General features: G+C 42.6%; 1 protein-coding gene and 1 long non-coding RNA gene across 10 annotated transcripts in view; one reads left to right on the top strand and one right to left on the bottom strand.

The window, feature by feature from the left end:
• The window catches only part of LOC126933962 (uncharacterized), a 178442-nt gene that overhangs the window by 19830 nt on the left and 143596 nt on the right, over positions 1-15016 (top strand). The gene's annotated exons all lie outside the window — the stretch shown is intronic.
• Positions 1-15016, bottom strand: part of SLC9A2 (solute carrier family 9 member A2) — a 91880-nt gene that overhangs the window by 22780 nt on the left and 54084 nt on the right. For both annotated transcript variants that reach the window (XM_050754254.1, XM_050754255.1), the window contains exons 4-5: positions 7970-8187; positions 7125-7327 (exon numbers count right to left, since the gene is read on the bottom strand). In XM_050754254.1, coding sequence (XP_050610211.1) covers positions 7125-7327; positions 7970-8187 — 421 coding nt within the window. The remainder of the gene's footprint in view (positions 1-7124; positions 7328-7969; positions 8188-15016) is intronic.

Genomic DNA, 15016 nt, shown 5'->3' with positions numbered 1-15016 from the left:
TGGGAGAATCATGTAACAGCAGGAGCAGGGAGAGTAACGGGGAGAATGATTTGTTTTGCATCTTGTTCCATCTCTGCTTTCCTCCCACCCAGCATCCCCCAGCTCCCATTTATATCAGAGGGGAAAACAAACAAACAAAAAATAATACAACTGCGATGTGAGTGTCATAAGCATTCTTTTCATCTTTTTTTTTTTTTTTGAAGAAAATGAGTTCTTGTTTTGTGTTTTGTTTTTTGAATTAATATTTGCAAAATAAAAAGGACGGGGAAGAGAGAAACTGCCTTATATTTCCTTGCTGATTTAGCAGGTAATTTCCAGAAAAACTTGTAGAAACAATTTTCATGTATTAAAAAATATCACTATCGCTGTTATGCTGTCTTATGGAAGATCTTTCTCACATCACACACTTGGTCACAGAGATCATACATTCTGTTGTACAAACAGTGTTTATCTTAGAATGGGATAGGTGGAGTGAGAAGCATTAAAGCGTGGCAGTAGCTGTTCACAGTCCCCATCTGTGTGTCTCTCATTTAGCACTTTCCATGCCGCACATTGATTTCCCCTTCTATGTCTGTCTGTCTCTCCCCTAAACTCCAGCTTTCTCTTTGCTGATCAGGATCTCCCTCTCTCCTGTACCATCAGTCTCCAAACGTGCTCCCATCTTTGAAAATCAGAAACAAAAGCCATCCTATGGCAGATACCCACCTCTGGCCACTACCTCCTTTCTCTAAGAAACCTCAAGAGAATTGCCCATATCTCCTGCCCCCCATTTCTCTCTTCCCCTCCCCTCTCGAGTCCAGCCAGTCGGGGTGGTGGTCTCCTGACTGACCCAAAGTGCTCTTGTGCAGAGGCCACTCATCAAAGCGTCACTACATCCAAGGCTGTGCTCTCCACTCACACTTGGTCTGACCTTGCAGCTGCATTTGTCACAGTTGCTAGAGGCCTCTCCTCTCCTTCCTGCGTGACCCCTTCTGATGTTTCTCCTCCTTTAGTGGTCACCCTTTCCAGTGTCCTGGGCTGATTCCTCAACCTTTTCTTGATTTCTAAATATTACTGTGTTTCAGGGTTCAGTTATCAGATGCCTTCTTTTCTATATTCTTTCTATGCTTACACCCTCAATAATTTATTCCAGACTTATGTGTGTTAAAAACTATATGTTGAGGAATCCCAAATTTACATCTCCCACTCTGGCTTCTCCCCCAAATTTCAGACTCATATATATAACTACCTATCCAACATATCCACTTAGATGTCTAATAGGCAAATATATATGTCCAAAATGTACACATCCAAAACTAAGCAAGCACGTGATGTCCCTTCCTTCAAACCCAATACTCTCCAGGTAGTCTCCACCAAATTAAATGTCACCTTCATTCACCTGGCTGTGCAGCCACAAACACACGGAACTGTCCTCTACTTCTCTTCCTCTCACATCCTAAACTTTTCACGTACATTGTCCATCTTAAAAAAGCCTGATCATCTTGCTCGTGTTATTGTAGGATTGTTGTACAGTATTCTAAATTCTATGGAACCCCACCTAATAATGGCATATGTTAATGAAATACAAAGATTGTGTCCTTTTTAAACAGTACATATATAAAAATTATGACCATTTATTTAACAAATGAAGGCACATTTAAGGGTCTTCACGAGGTCTATAAAATAGTGAGCAGCATCATTCCAGTTGGAGAGGCTAAATTAGCAAAGGTTCATGTAATTGCTGGGAAGGCTACCCTACCGTGGCCCCTGAGCACCCCCACATGTTCTTGCAGAGGATGCCAAGACTGTCAGGCCTTGATTACTTTTTTACCTAGGCCATTTCTCAGGGTTGCAAGCAATGAGCACTCTTGAGAAATAAAGTAAGATCACCCTTCTGAGAGAGCAATATATCCCCAAACTCCGTGTCCCCCTCCTGCAATGCAGACCATGACATGTGCAGACATCCATCACAGGTCCCTTGTGTCACCCCCATGGGACAACGAGGTATGGAAAACTGACACAAACCAACACAAGGCTGTGGCTACAGCTTTTGTCATGGACAAAAAAGTCCTTTGTCTTTGACTCAGGAGTCTTCTGCAGCATTCATGAAATAGTAACAGGCGAACTTGTTAGCTTACAAGTATAATAAAACCCCAGATGCTTCACAATTCTGCACAGTGACTTAACATAAGTTACATCACTAATGTGCAAAAGAGGCTGCTCTCTATTGAATTTTGGGTAACCTTCCCACTTGACGGACTTCTAGATAACCACTTAATACATTTACGGAATTCTTGAGATCTGCCATAGGGATTAACTACATAATCATTATTGTACTCTAATCATTTTTCCGTCCAAAGAAAAGTATATTGAAAGAGCTCACCTTTTTCTTTCTTCTGTTACAAGTTTTCTTTCACTTTTTTTGTGTTTGTTTGTTTGTTTTGAGAAGGAGTCTTGCTCTGTCGCCAGGCTGGAGTGTAGTGGCAAAATCTCAGCTCACTGCAACCTCTGACTCCCTGGTTCAAGCAATTCTCCTGCCTCAGCCTCCCAAGTAGCCGGGATTATAGGCACACACCACTGCACCCAGCTAATTTTTGCATTTTTAGTAGAGACAGGGTTTCACCATGTTGGCCAGAATGGTTTCAATCTCCTGACCTCGTGATCCGCCTGCCTTGGCCTCCCAAAGTGCTAGGATTACAGACGTGAGCCACCGCACCCGGCCTCGTTACAACTTTTCTTAATGTAGTATATTAAACATGGCAACTCATGAGGTGAGAACCCTGTGTCAGGTGTCATACTCTATACATCTATTTCCCCTGCGCTGCCTGGACCATTGTCTAGATTTTACAGCTAAGTAAACCGAGGCCCACAGAGGCTGCAAAAAACAGGCCTAGAATAGCAACCCACAATGCCGTACTCTAAAACTGCGCTTTATATAACTGTCCTCCACCTTCCCCAATTTTGAATATCATTTAAATACATGAGAAATAGCTTATATTTGATATAAATAAAATTACCAATCATATTGGAAAAAAACGAACTCAAATGTCCAAGGAATCAGAATTGTTTCCTCATTCAGGATTCCACGGCTGGACATGGTGGTGGCTCACACTTAACCCCAGCACTTTGGGAGGCCAAGGCAGGTGCATTACTCGAGGCCAGGAGTTTAAGACCAACCTGGCAAACATGGCAAAACCCCATCTCTACGAAAAATATAAAAATTAGCTGGGTGTGGTGGTGCATTTCTGTAATCCCAGCTCCTCAGGGAGGCTGAGGTGGGAGAATTGCTGGAACCCAGGAGGCAGAGGTTGCAGTGAGCCAAGATCATGCAACTGCACTCCAGCCTAGGTGACAGAGTGAGACTATCTCAAGAAAAAAAAAACAAAAAAATTCCCCAAACAGGACCGTATTCTACTAACATGATCGTGTGCCTCATAAAGGGACTACATCGCTTGCTAATGAGCAACACGATTCAAACAGTGTGAAAATTCTCCTGATAAACTGTGATATCAAATAATGCATCATACATCGTGTAAAATCCTGTTTTTGAAAATAGTTATAACTCAGTAGCACCAGGTTGGAAGAGCTTATCATATAAAGTATTAAAATCAGGGGAGAAAAACATATTTAAAGTTTAGTAATCGGTCCATCAACATAAAAGCTGTCATTTGAAAAAGAATACATAATTCTTACTTGAAAGGCAACATTTTATGCATGGATTTATAATTAGTTATTCCTGCTATATTTGTATCTCATCAAGTATTTCCCTCCAGGCTTCCTTCACTGAATTCCTTAATTATTGATGTATTCTGGAAAAGACACCTTTTCTGAAGGGAGTATGTGTGTATTTATGTGTGTGTGCATGCACGCTTGTGCACGTGCGTGTGTTCAGAGTCTCTTAAGAACCAGTGGTAGGTAGGAGAATAGGAGGAAGAGGATGTGGGCAGAGTCAAGGAACCAAGCAATATGCATGCAGTCTCCAATCTGTGCACACACAAGGGTAGGCAGAGAACAGGAAAAGGAAGATATCAACACAAGTGGAACCGCAGCAATTTCTCTTCTCTGTGGATATCCAAGTGAACTTGGCCAGACTCTCCTTAAACCTCATCAGAGGAAAGACTGACATCTCTACACCTGCAGGCTCTAGACAATGATCCCCAGATGTCTCCCTTAGTGGAGGATTAGCTTGATGTGTTCACAATACCAAATGTGGCTAATACATCTCAACTGTTCCGTTTGTTGCTTCAGGCTTTCTCTTTTTCTATCACAGCCTTTACCCACCTTCATCTCTCTCCTCCCATCTATCCTCCTCCTGTCCTCTTCACACTCAGGGAAAGCCAGGCCCCTACATCACTGAGAACAGGTGATCCATCTCACATGAACTTCCTGACTTCCAGCCTCCCCTGTCCCCACAAGCTCTCTGACATTCCACACAATACAAGAGTTGGCAGTCATCCTTCCGCTGATCCTCTGCCCTGCTTTGGCTTACTTCTCCATAAAGTCTCATTGAAGAGTCTTCCAAAATAAAGAGGACTGCATCTACTTTTTCTCAGCTCTGCCACTACTTCCCAAGGGCAAGTCGTCACCATTTCTGGCCCATATTACTGTGCAAAAGCAGAAAGGTGTTGATAATAAAGACAATAACAGAAGGTGGTCATCTTAACTCAGGAAAGGGTCTTCTCCAGGATTCCAGAGGACTCGCTGTCCCCAGTGTTGGAAGGCATGAATGAATGAAGGATGAACTGTCTTTTGAAGAAATGACTAGAAGGAAGGAGGAAAATCATGATGCATTACAATACTAAGCACTTGCTACACACCAGGCTCTCTCCTGGACACCTTATTCAGGGTCAAAAGCAAATAGGTTTTGACTCTGCTCTACATTTTTATATCTGTGCAAACTTGATAAACTGACTTAACCTCAGTGTCAGTGCCCCACTTTCCTCACCCACAAAATAGGGATAATAAACCATGATTCCTAGAGTTATGTTCCATGGAGTTGTTATGAGGGTTAAATGAATTAACATGTAAGATGCTTAGATTTGCATCAGGCACCCAGAAAGCATTCGGTGACAAACTGTTAAATAAATATGAATACATTTTTAAAACACAGGCACACCTCCTGATCTTCCTCCTTTTTTACCAGTCACTCGTTCTCAGTTCTTCTTGGCTGCTCCCTTCTTCCCACGATGTCATAAGGTTGGGCTGCCCCAAGGCCTAATCCTTCCTCCTCTATTGTGGTCTCTTCAATATATATTTTCACTCCTTTGACAATCACGTCCAGCTTCATGGCTTCTAATACCAATTCTCTGCTAGTGGCCAGAGAGCCCCTTTCCTGAGCTCCGGATTCATAATATCTGCCTCATCCTTATCTCCACTGTAGGTCTAATGGACACGCCTAATGCAGCATGCCCATCATTGAACTGACAATCTCCCCACCCCCACCTCTGCCATGCACAGACTTCCCCTTCTCAACTGAGGGCAAGTGCATCCTTCTATCTGCTCAGGCCAAAACCCCTGGAGATCTGAGTGACGCCTCGTTCCCTCACAACATGTCTAACCCATCAGGGAATCCCATGGGTTGCTCCATCAGAAAGTATTCTAGGATCTTACCACTTCTCACCAACTGAACTTCCACCAGCCTGGCCCTGCCTGATGACTGCAGGGCTTCCATGCTGGATTCCCACATCCACCCTTTCCTCACAACAGTCTATTCGCAACACAGTAGCCAGCATGATCCTTTTACAAAGGAAGTCAGAACATATCAGGGATCTGCATGACACTTTCTTTTTTTTTTTTTTTTTTTTTGAGAAGGAGTCTCGCTCTGTCGCCCAGGCTGGAGTGCAGTGGCGCGATCTCGGCTCACTGCAAGCTCCGCCTCCCGGGTTCACGCCATTCTCCTGCCTCAGCCTCCCGAGTAGCTGGGACTACAGGCGCCCACAACCGCGCCCGGCTAATTTTTTGCATTTTTAGTAGAGACGGGGTTTCACCGTGGTCTCGATCTCCTGACCTTGTGATCCGCCCGCCTCAGCCTCCCAAAGTGCTGGGATTACAGGCGTGAGCCACCGCGCCCGGCCTGCATGACACTTTCTAATAGCTCCCATTTCACTTGGAGAAGAGCCAAGCTTCATACACTGGCCTGCACGGACCTGCATGATGTTGGACTCCAGAACCTGCCTCACTTCATTCTCCTACACTCCACACCACACTCTGTGCCACTCCGCCACACTGGCCAAGAGCACACTGCCGTCAGAACACACTTGATCCCTCAGCCCATTTGCCTGGGATGTTCTTGGGCTTAGCTAATTCCTCCACCTTCTGCATGCCTTTGCTCAAATCTCATTTTTCTTGCTGTTCCCTTTCATGACCATTTGATGTTGGAATTGTAGCGTTTCCCCCACCACTTTACCCTCATCATGCTTGACTCCTTACTCTATCCTTCTTATATAACAATTTTCACCTTCTAACATGCTCTATGATTTACTTGTGTTTCTTGTCTAGTGCTACCAACCCCTCTGAAATGTAAACTCTGCAGCAGGGACAGGGATCTTTATATGTTCTGGCTCCTAGAGCACTGCCTGGCCCTTAGCAGGAGTCCAGTAAATATTTAATAAATGAATATCTGCAAAATATAATCTTCTAAGAGTTGGCATCTTAACTTAAAGAGATTGATTAATTTGGAAAGTAGGGATCTGGACACAGGCCCACCATACTTTCTGCCTCCCAGTATTAAACGTGCATTCATCCTTTCCTCATTTCAGGGGAGTCACCACTAGGCAGTCAACTCATAGGGGTCAAATAGCTGTTGTAAGGTCATATGCACAACTAGCATTGAACAAGTGCATTCGCTAAGTCAGAAAAATAATAAGCATTAGCAAGTGCAGTTCCTAAGTTTCCAGTCATAAGATTAGAGCACTTAGTTTAGTTTCCTTAAATAATAATTTCTCTGTGTAGGCCAAGTGACCAAATTGGACTCTCTAAGGCCCCTCAACAATCTAATGACATGAACCCAGACAGGAAATATCATTTTCCCTAGTAACTAACTACCAAAGTTTCAACACACCTTTGCTACTTTGCATCCTGTAAACAGAATCCAATATTCTGAACAATATTTTTTGCCCTCCTGGTAAAGGGATTACTGTACTCACCAGAATGAAGACAGTAAAGAATATGACAACAATGGCAGCCGTAATAAACAGCTTTTTCCGAGGAAACACAGCAGCAGGAAGGAGAAACACTAGTGCAAAACAGATGGCACCTCGCAGTCCTCCATAGGCAATGATGAACTGATCCTTGAAGGTCAGGGGAATGGTCCGGAACCTATTAATGACCTGAGTCAGGACAAAGACACCTGCAAAGAAAGAAAACCCAAGAGGAAACAGACTGGGTGACGCCAGAATATGAAAACACATAGACTCATTTTCTGTGCTTCTGCGACAGGGACAAAGGATTTAAGAATAGGCCCCAAAGTCTTTCCCCTTTTTCTCTGTCTTGCTAGTAATACCAGGTTCTGGGTCTTTGATGTTGTTCCAGGATCGTGGGTGAAAATGTGAAATCAGAGAAGACAAGACAAACTAATCTGACTTATAACAAAGGCATGAAGATACTCAGAGAAGAAAAGAGTATATCAGGAAGGGGCGAGAAGAGCAAGAGAGAGAGAAGATGAAGAGGCCAATGAGGAAGGAAAGGGGAAGAGGAAGAGGAAGGTGAGAAGGAAGAGGAGGAAAAAGAGAAACAGGAGGACAAGGAAGAAGATAATAGAGAAGAGGAGGAAGGAAATGAGAAAGGAGAAGAAAAGGAGGAAGAGGAGAATGTAGAAGAGAAAAAAGTAAAGGAGGAAGAGGAAAAAGAGGAGGAAGAAGTAGGTAAGAAAGAAGAAGAAATTAAGCAGATAAAAAAGAAGCCTCAACAGCAGAAAGGGAGTGACAAAAGGAAAGCTCCATTCAGTGAGTGAGTGTCACATATGTCCATTTAGCAAACAAGAACTCATTACCTAGGGCTCGCCAGATGAGGCAGAAGGCCAGGGTGAAGCAGACGAAGGCCCAGTTCCACTCGTGATTCTTGCCCACGGTGGACACGCCCATGAAGATGAAGATCAAGGTCTCGCTGACGCTGCTCAGCATCTTCATGAAGTACTTGATGGTCGTGTAGGATTTCTGAGATACATTTTCTTCCACGTACTTATTCATAGTCATTGCACAAGCAGTGATTCTGAAAGACAAGATTCAGCTTCTCTTGAAACCTAACAATGATCCTAATCAGAATGCAAGAGATAGCACTTAAGAGCTAAATTATGGCTCTACTCTTCTGCCCAAGACTACAACATCATCAAATGATTTTTAGAGGTGAATGTGATTTGCATGTAAACCTTGGAAATCCTACAATCTCCAGAGGTCTTCTTTAGCAACCCTGGCTGAACTACTCTGCTCCGCCCAGCGTTCTGGTCCCTCAATTCCCTTACCCCAGATTCATGCTTAAAGGTCTATGGACATTGACACTATCAGTTCTCCTTTCTGTATCTCAGATAAAACAAGTCCAAAATAAATTTGAAACTCATTATCTTTCTGTAAACTGATGTATTTTCCCATATATGCCCTGTTCCTCTATTATCTAAAAGGATTCTATTGTATAAAATCCTAAACTTGAAAATGGGCTTGTATTAGACTTCTCTCCCTGTCACACCCCAGTAGCCGCCCGCCATATTATTGGTCCACAACTGTTTTCGATTCTTCATTCTGAATATCTCTTAGACCCGCTCACTTCTTTTTGTCCTTAATTCTGAGTCTCATTTCTATGTATCTGTTGTATCCACTTCTGGGAAATTCAAAAGGTTTTAACAGGCTCTGAGAATTCCTAAACCAAAGAAACTCTTTTGCTTGTTCTCCCCAGTATTTCCAAAACTTTGAGACCACAGAGCCCTTTATTCTCACTCTCATGATATCTACTGGAATATGGCACCTGTAGAAAAGGAAGGGCGCCAGGATCAGGTCCACACTCCTGAAGCTCTTCACACACTTCCCTCAGTGGAGAATTCCAGTTTCACATCTGCCCTCTCTCCACCTGGGCACACACCATGTGCCTCCGCTGTATGGAATTGCCCAACCTCAACTTGTTCTTTACTGTCTTCTTGCCTTACTACACAAGTGGGTCCCTCTCTGTCGAGGACGCTACCCCTGATCAACTCAGATGCCACCCACAGAGGGGAATTTAGGATGAGCTTGGTGACAGCTCATGGTAGGTCCAATCTAAGGAGACACAATTACTACAAAGTACCAAAAGAATTTCATTACACAGGTCCTATAGAATGAAACAGGAGGATGGGATTAGAGGGAGCCACCCTGCCTTCCACTAAGTGGTAGCCATGCCATAAGCTAAATACTGGTCATGATCTGCAAAGTTTCCAGCATTCTCATAACTCCAGCACTACAGTGACCCTAGTTCAGCTCCCGCTACTCCCATCATGTGGTCCTCCTCACTCTGAGAAGACTTCTGCTGTCTTAAAGAAATCTGAAATTCTTATGTGAGCATAAGAATAGGTAGAAGAACGCAAACCTAAGCATCCTCTAAAACCTAAACAGATAACCACAAAGACCTCTCATTGCAAGGAACACATCTGTTGTTCACATAGAAAACAAATGCAGGTATATTTATTTTTGTGCCCCTTATTAAAACAAAGACTCCATCAATCTAAGGACCACGCATTGAGCCACCATGTCACTGTCCCCAGAATAAGTGGGTATCTCTTTTAGATTTCTGTAAGTGAAGAATGCATAATTTATGTGGTTTCCCAAAAGAAGGAATGGCCTTATTAAATGTGGTAATAAAATTCAACAGCTATAAAACAGCTATAAACACATGGCAAAGCCTCGGAATAGTTGAGGACTCATATAAAAACAGTCAATCTTCAGAGAACCTTTACTTTGTGCCAGGTACTATGCAAACATATTGAATGGATTATGTCAGTTAAACCTTATAACAAGTTTATGAGCAAGTTCTGTTATCATTCCTATGCTTGTAAATGGGAGAACAAAGGCAGACAGAGGTTCAATTATATAAGATTCCAGTGCTAATAAATGGTGGTGCCAGGGTATGAATCTGGGCAATCTGATTTAAAGACAGTACCGGGTCAGGCATGGTAGCTCACAACTGTCATCTCAGCACTTTGGGAGGCCGAGGCAAGAGGATTGCTTGGGCCCAGGAGTTTAAGTCCAGCCTACGCAAAATGAGACCTCGTCTCTACAGAAACAAAGCCAGCACTGTGGAGGACTTAATCCTCACCCTTTCCACGTTCTCATTGAGCCCCACAATCTCTGATGGGAAGGAGGTCTTCCCTGCCCACCAAGCTGTGGCTTATCCTTTCTCAAGCACAAGACTGTTTGTATCCATCTCCTATGGCTGCTGTAAGAAATAACCACAAACTGAGTGGCTTCGAGCAATGCACATTTACCATCTTGCACTTCCAGCGGTCAGAAGTCCAAAATCACATGAGTGGGCTAACATCAAGATGGTGACAAAGCTTTTTCCTTCTGGAGGCTCTAGGGGAGAATCTGTCCCCTGACTTCACTAGTTTCTAGAGGCCACCTGCATTCCTTGGCTCTTGCCACATCCCTCTGATCTCTGCTTCCCTAACCACATCTTCTCTGAGTCCCACTCTCCTACTCCCTCTCATAAGGGTTCTTTTTTTTTTTTTTTTTTTTTTGTTTGTTTTGTTTTTGTTTTTTTTTTTTGAGGCGGAGTCTGCCAGTGCAGTGGCGCGATCTCAGCTCACTGCAAGCTCCGCCTCCCGGGTTCCCGCCATTCTCCTGCCTCAGCCTCCCTAGCTGGGACTACAGGCGCCGCCACCACGCCCGGCTAATTTTTTTGTATTTTTAGTCCGACGGGGTTTCATTGTGTTAGCCAGGATGGTCTCGATCTCCTGACCTCGTGATCCGCCCGCCTCGGCCTCCCAAAGGGATTACAGGCTTATAAGGGTTCTTATGATTATATCAAGGCCACCGAGATATTCCAATGGAATCTCCCCATCTCAGGATTCTCACCTAATCACATCCACAAAGTCGCGTTGGCCATAGAAGGTAACATATTAGCAGGTTCCAGGGATTAGGATGTGGACATCTTTGGGGACATCTTTGAGGCCACTATTCAACCCTTCCAGGTTGCATTCTCCTCCCCTAAACTGTATCCTGAACCAAGTGCATGGCCCAGATGAACATGGCCTCTGCTGCTTGCATGCAATTAATTAGGTGACAGAAACTAATGGGAGCTCTGTCACACTGACTTGACGTGAAATCCTGGAACCTCCTCCAGCAGGCAATAGGAACTGGGAGAACAAGCTGGAAAGTGGCATCTGTCCCAGTAAGCCAGTATCAGGCATCTTGCCAGCGCTCCCCCAGATATAAATCACTGGTTACCCACATTTCTGAAAATCTTCATCTTTCATATTTTGGCTTAATTTTTCTTTAACTAGACTTTAAAAAGTAAGATTTCTCCAATACAAAGTAATGAGGGCAATAGATTAGATTAAGAATCTGAATTATAACATGTTTTTTATATATATATAAAAGACATGTATACAGAAACACACACGAATGAGCCTTCCAAAAATGTTGCTTTTTTAGGTACTTCATGTAGTGGAAAAAATGTTGTCAGGTAGAAAATTTATAGTAAAAGTAATTTATAACAGACATTGTTTTTTTAAATTCTCTAATCCTATACAAAAGATACTTCAAAAGGGTTTATTATAAAGCACTTTAACTTATAGACAAATATGGAAATAAATGAACACCAAAGTAGCCACTACCCAGCCTTCTCCAGTCACTTGTATTTTTTAAAACAAAATGTCATCTATAGAGTGGAAACATCAGCGGTAGAGTTGATTCCTCATATTAACCCCATCCCCTTCTCTCCCTCTTGAATTGATTGTTTTGAATCATTCAAAAATGTAACTTTAAAAGGCTGACGAATAGTGTTTTTCTAAACGTTCTAAACATTTCCCTCTAAAATTATGTTCGTATCATTCATTGGGCAAAAAGTAAACCATGCAGGCAAAAAGTAATCTCCAGTTTATTACATGAGCAATTTAACAATTTCTGTTTAGAAACAATTGAAATATAGCTTTGGTGGCCGGGCACGGTGGCTCATGCCTGTAGTCCCAGCACTTTGGGAGGCCCAGGCGGGCAGATCACAAGGTCAGGAGATCGAATCCAACCTGGCTAACATGGTGAAACCCCATCTCTACTAAAAATAAAAAAAATTAGCCGGGTGTGGTGGCAGGCACCTGTAGTCCCAGCTACTTGGGAGGCTGAGGCAGGAGAATGGCGTGAACCCAGGAGGCAGAGCTTGCAGTGAGCTGAGATCACACCACTGCACCCCAGCCTGGGCGACAGAGCAAGACTCTGTCTCAAAAATATATATATAGCTTTGGTGTAGGAATAAAACATGAATTAATTTAACATGAATGTCCATGGGATCATTTTCCATTGCTTTGTATCCTTAACACGATATCGAGAGTGATGCTCAAGAGTAGCCAGACACCTTACTGTAACTCAATGAAGTTTCCTACCAGCCTCAGTGAGACACTGAACAGGAAGAAAGAATGCCCTGGGTGGGTACCACAGGCCCTAGCATCTGGTAGTGTCCTGTTCAGCAAGTCTGTGCATGTCTGTGGCACTGAGGCACCTGAGGGGCTGGGGAAAATACTCCCAAAGTTCCCATTGTGGTCTGCCATGTACAACTTGAGTCACCTGGCCTCTCAAGCAAAGGTCTGGAGGTGTTTTTATTGCAAAGACATTTTTTTTTGTTGCAGTGTACTCTGACCTGAAGTAAAACCACCTCACCTTCAAAAACATCAGAAGTAAACAAACTACAAATGAGCTAGTCTGCCTTCCACTAGAGAGGTACAGGCAAAACGGCCTCTTACGGATAGAAAGAATGAAACCATCGCTGCCCACTCCACCAGGTCATCTTTTAGAGCTGACAGTCATCACCATCACAGTATATACATATGTGTCTCTTTCTCTAAAAGAATCACAAGAAACTTACAGAGGTGGCGAATGATGCAGGTTAGAATCAGACTGCCCTTGGCCTTACTGGGTTTGAAGTATGTGGCCAGGAGAGTCCTTGGGTACCATATCACATCATAGCATTATCACAGTGCCACCACACTATCGAGAGAGGAGATTTCTTCCTTCATCACATGAACGCATGAGGATTTCATGTGTGAAGCCCACAGCCTCATATCCGCATTCTGTGTCATCAGTATGACATTGTCCTCAACAAAATAGTAGCCTAAATAGATTCTTAATATTATAGAAAATTCTGGTTAAGTTTCTTAATTCTAAAGCTTCAAAATAAAACTGTTGGCCTCAATATTCCTAGTACGCCCTTACTTTTATTAGCTTGTGTCATTGAATCATCTTCCCCCCCCCTTTCATGCATGTCTCTCTCTCTCTCTTTGTTTTAATTTCCATACCTAGTTAATATGATTGAGAAGCGCAATTTAACGTCAACCAACATTTTCTGAGCATCCATTCTGAGCCAAATTCTGTGCTGGGATCTAGGAAGGTGAAAGCAAGTAAGACTCAATTTCTGCCTTCAAGAGTTCACAGTCTAAGGGAAGAAACAGACACAAAGAGATCATCGGAACACAACACTGTACATGCTAGAATGAGGAAAGGGAAGATGCTGTGGAAGTGCAGGAAAGCAAAGGGTGACTTCTGCCACAAAAGAGGACATTTGAGCAACATCTTCATGGACACTCTCACCTATCAGGAAAAAGAGGAAGTGAGTAATTCAGGGAAAAGCAGCAGCCATATGCAAAGGCATAAAAGAAAGAAACAGGGTGGTGCATTCAGGAAACTGCCAAATGATTCTGTTAGCTGGAGGAGGGGAAGATGAAAATGTTAAGAGATGAGGATGCAAGAAGTTAGGTCTCAATGACACTGTTATACTGAATGCTTAGAAGTTTTAACTTTATAGGCTGGAGAGAAAAATGAGAAATTATAATTTCAATCACATAATTAATGTCTATCTCCCCAACCAAACTGGACGCTCCATGAGGAAAAAGAAAAGTGTTGCCAATGCTTAGCATAGTGTCTGGCATGTATTTTGCATCAATGACTGCATGGATGAATCATTAATTGGAATGATGGTGCAATATGAATATATTTGCTCTATATCCATTGCCCATTTCGCATTCCAAAGCATGCCCAGATTTCGATAGGTCTTAGGCTCCATTCTGTAGGACAGTGTGGAGACGAGGCATGCACAGAATTCGCAGATGTACCCTGCTATGTTATTATCCTGTACCACTTTAACATAAATGTGTGGTGATTATCACCAATTGAGAGACAGAGAAGGGAGAGCACTGTAATTAGTGGTTTTCTCCTACACCAGCAATTGAGGTTTTCTTTATCAGTATATCAATCAAAATACAGTGTAGGACAATTTAGGCCAGCTATAGACACTACCTCAAAAGAGTTTGTTTTTTGTTTTTTGTTTTTTGTTTTTTTTCCTGGAGAGGGTGGGGTGGAAATAGACTTTCCTTTCTACTTAAATGATTTGTCATTTGACTATTTTCTGAGTAGAAAATTCGAACAGATACTTTTTTTCTGTATTACTCCATGACTCCATTATTAACCTGCTTTCTACAGATACTTATTTCTTTTCTACTAGAATGTGTGCTTTGAGACTATGGACTAATGCTTAGCATGGTCTGTGCCTATAGTGGTACCAAATACAAGTTCAATTAATGCTAGCTAAGTCTAGTTTAATAAAGATCCAGAGTGCTTTATCTACAATCTGAACTGTGTAGAATTAACCAATTAAGCAAAATTCTTTTGCTCCCATTCCATATGATTTTAAAAAGTATGAATTCAATTGCAAGAAAATATCACCCAAATAATATTTGTATATTCTCAATTAAGGCTTTGCCAAATATGAAAGCATATTCCACTAATCAGTGCCAAGCATATGCAACGATGAAGATCAATTAAAAAGTTTTTTCTGTATTGATTAAAGCCAGGTCTTGTGGTGACTCAGGGCA

The sequence above is a fragment of the Macaca thibetana genome, chromosome 13 (assembly GCF_024542745.1).
Source record: "Macaca thibetana thibetana isolate TM-01 chromosome 13, ASM2454274v1, whole genome shotgun sequence".
Lineage (NCBI taxonomy): Eukaryota > Metazoa > Chordata > Mammalia > Primates > Cercopithecidae > Macaca > Macaca thibetana.
This window is presented reverse-complemented; position numbering and strand designations above follow the sequence as displayed.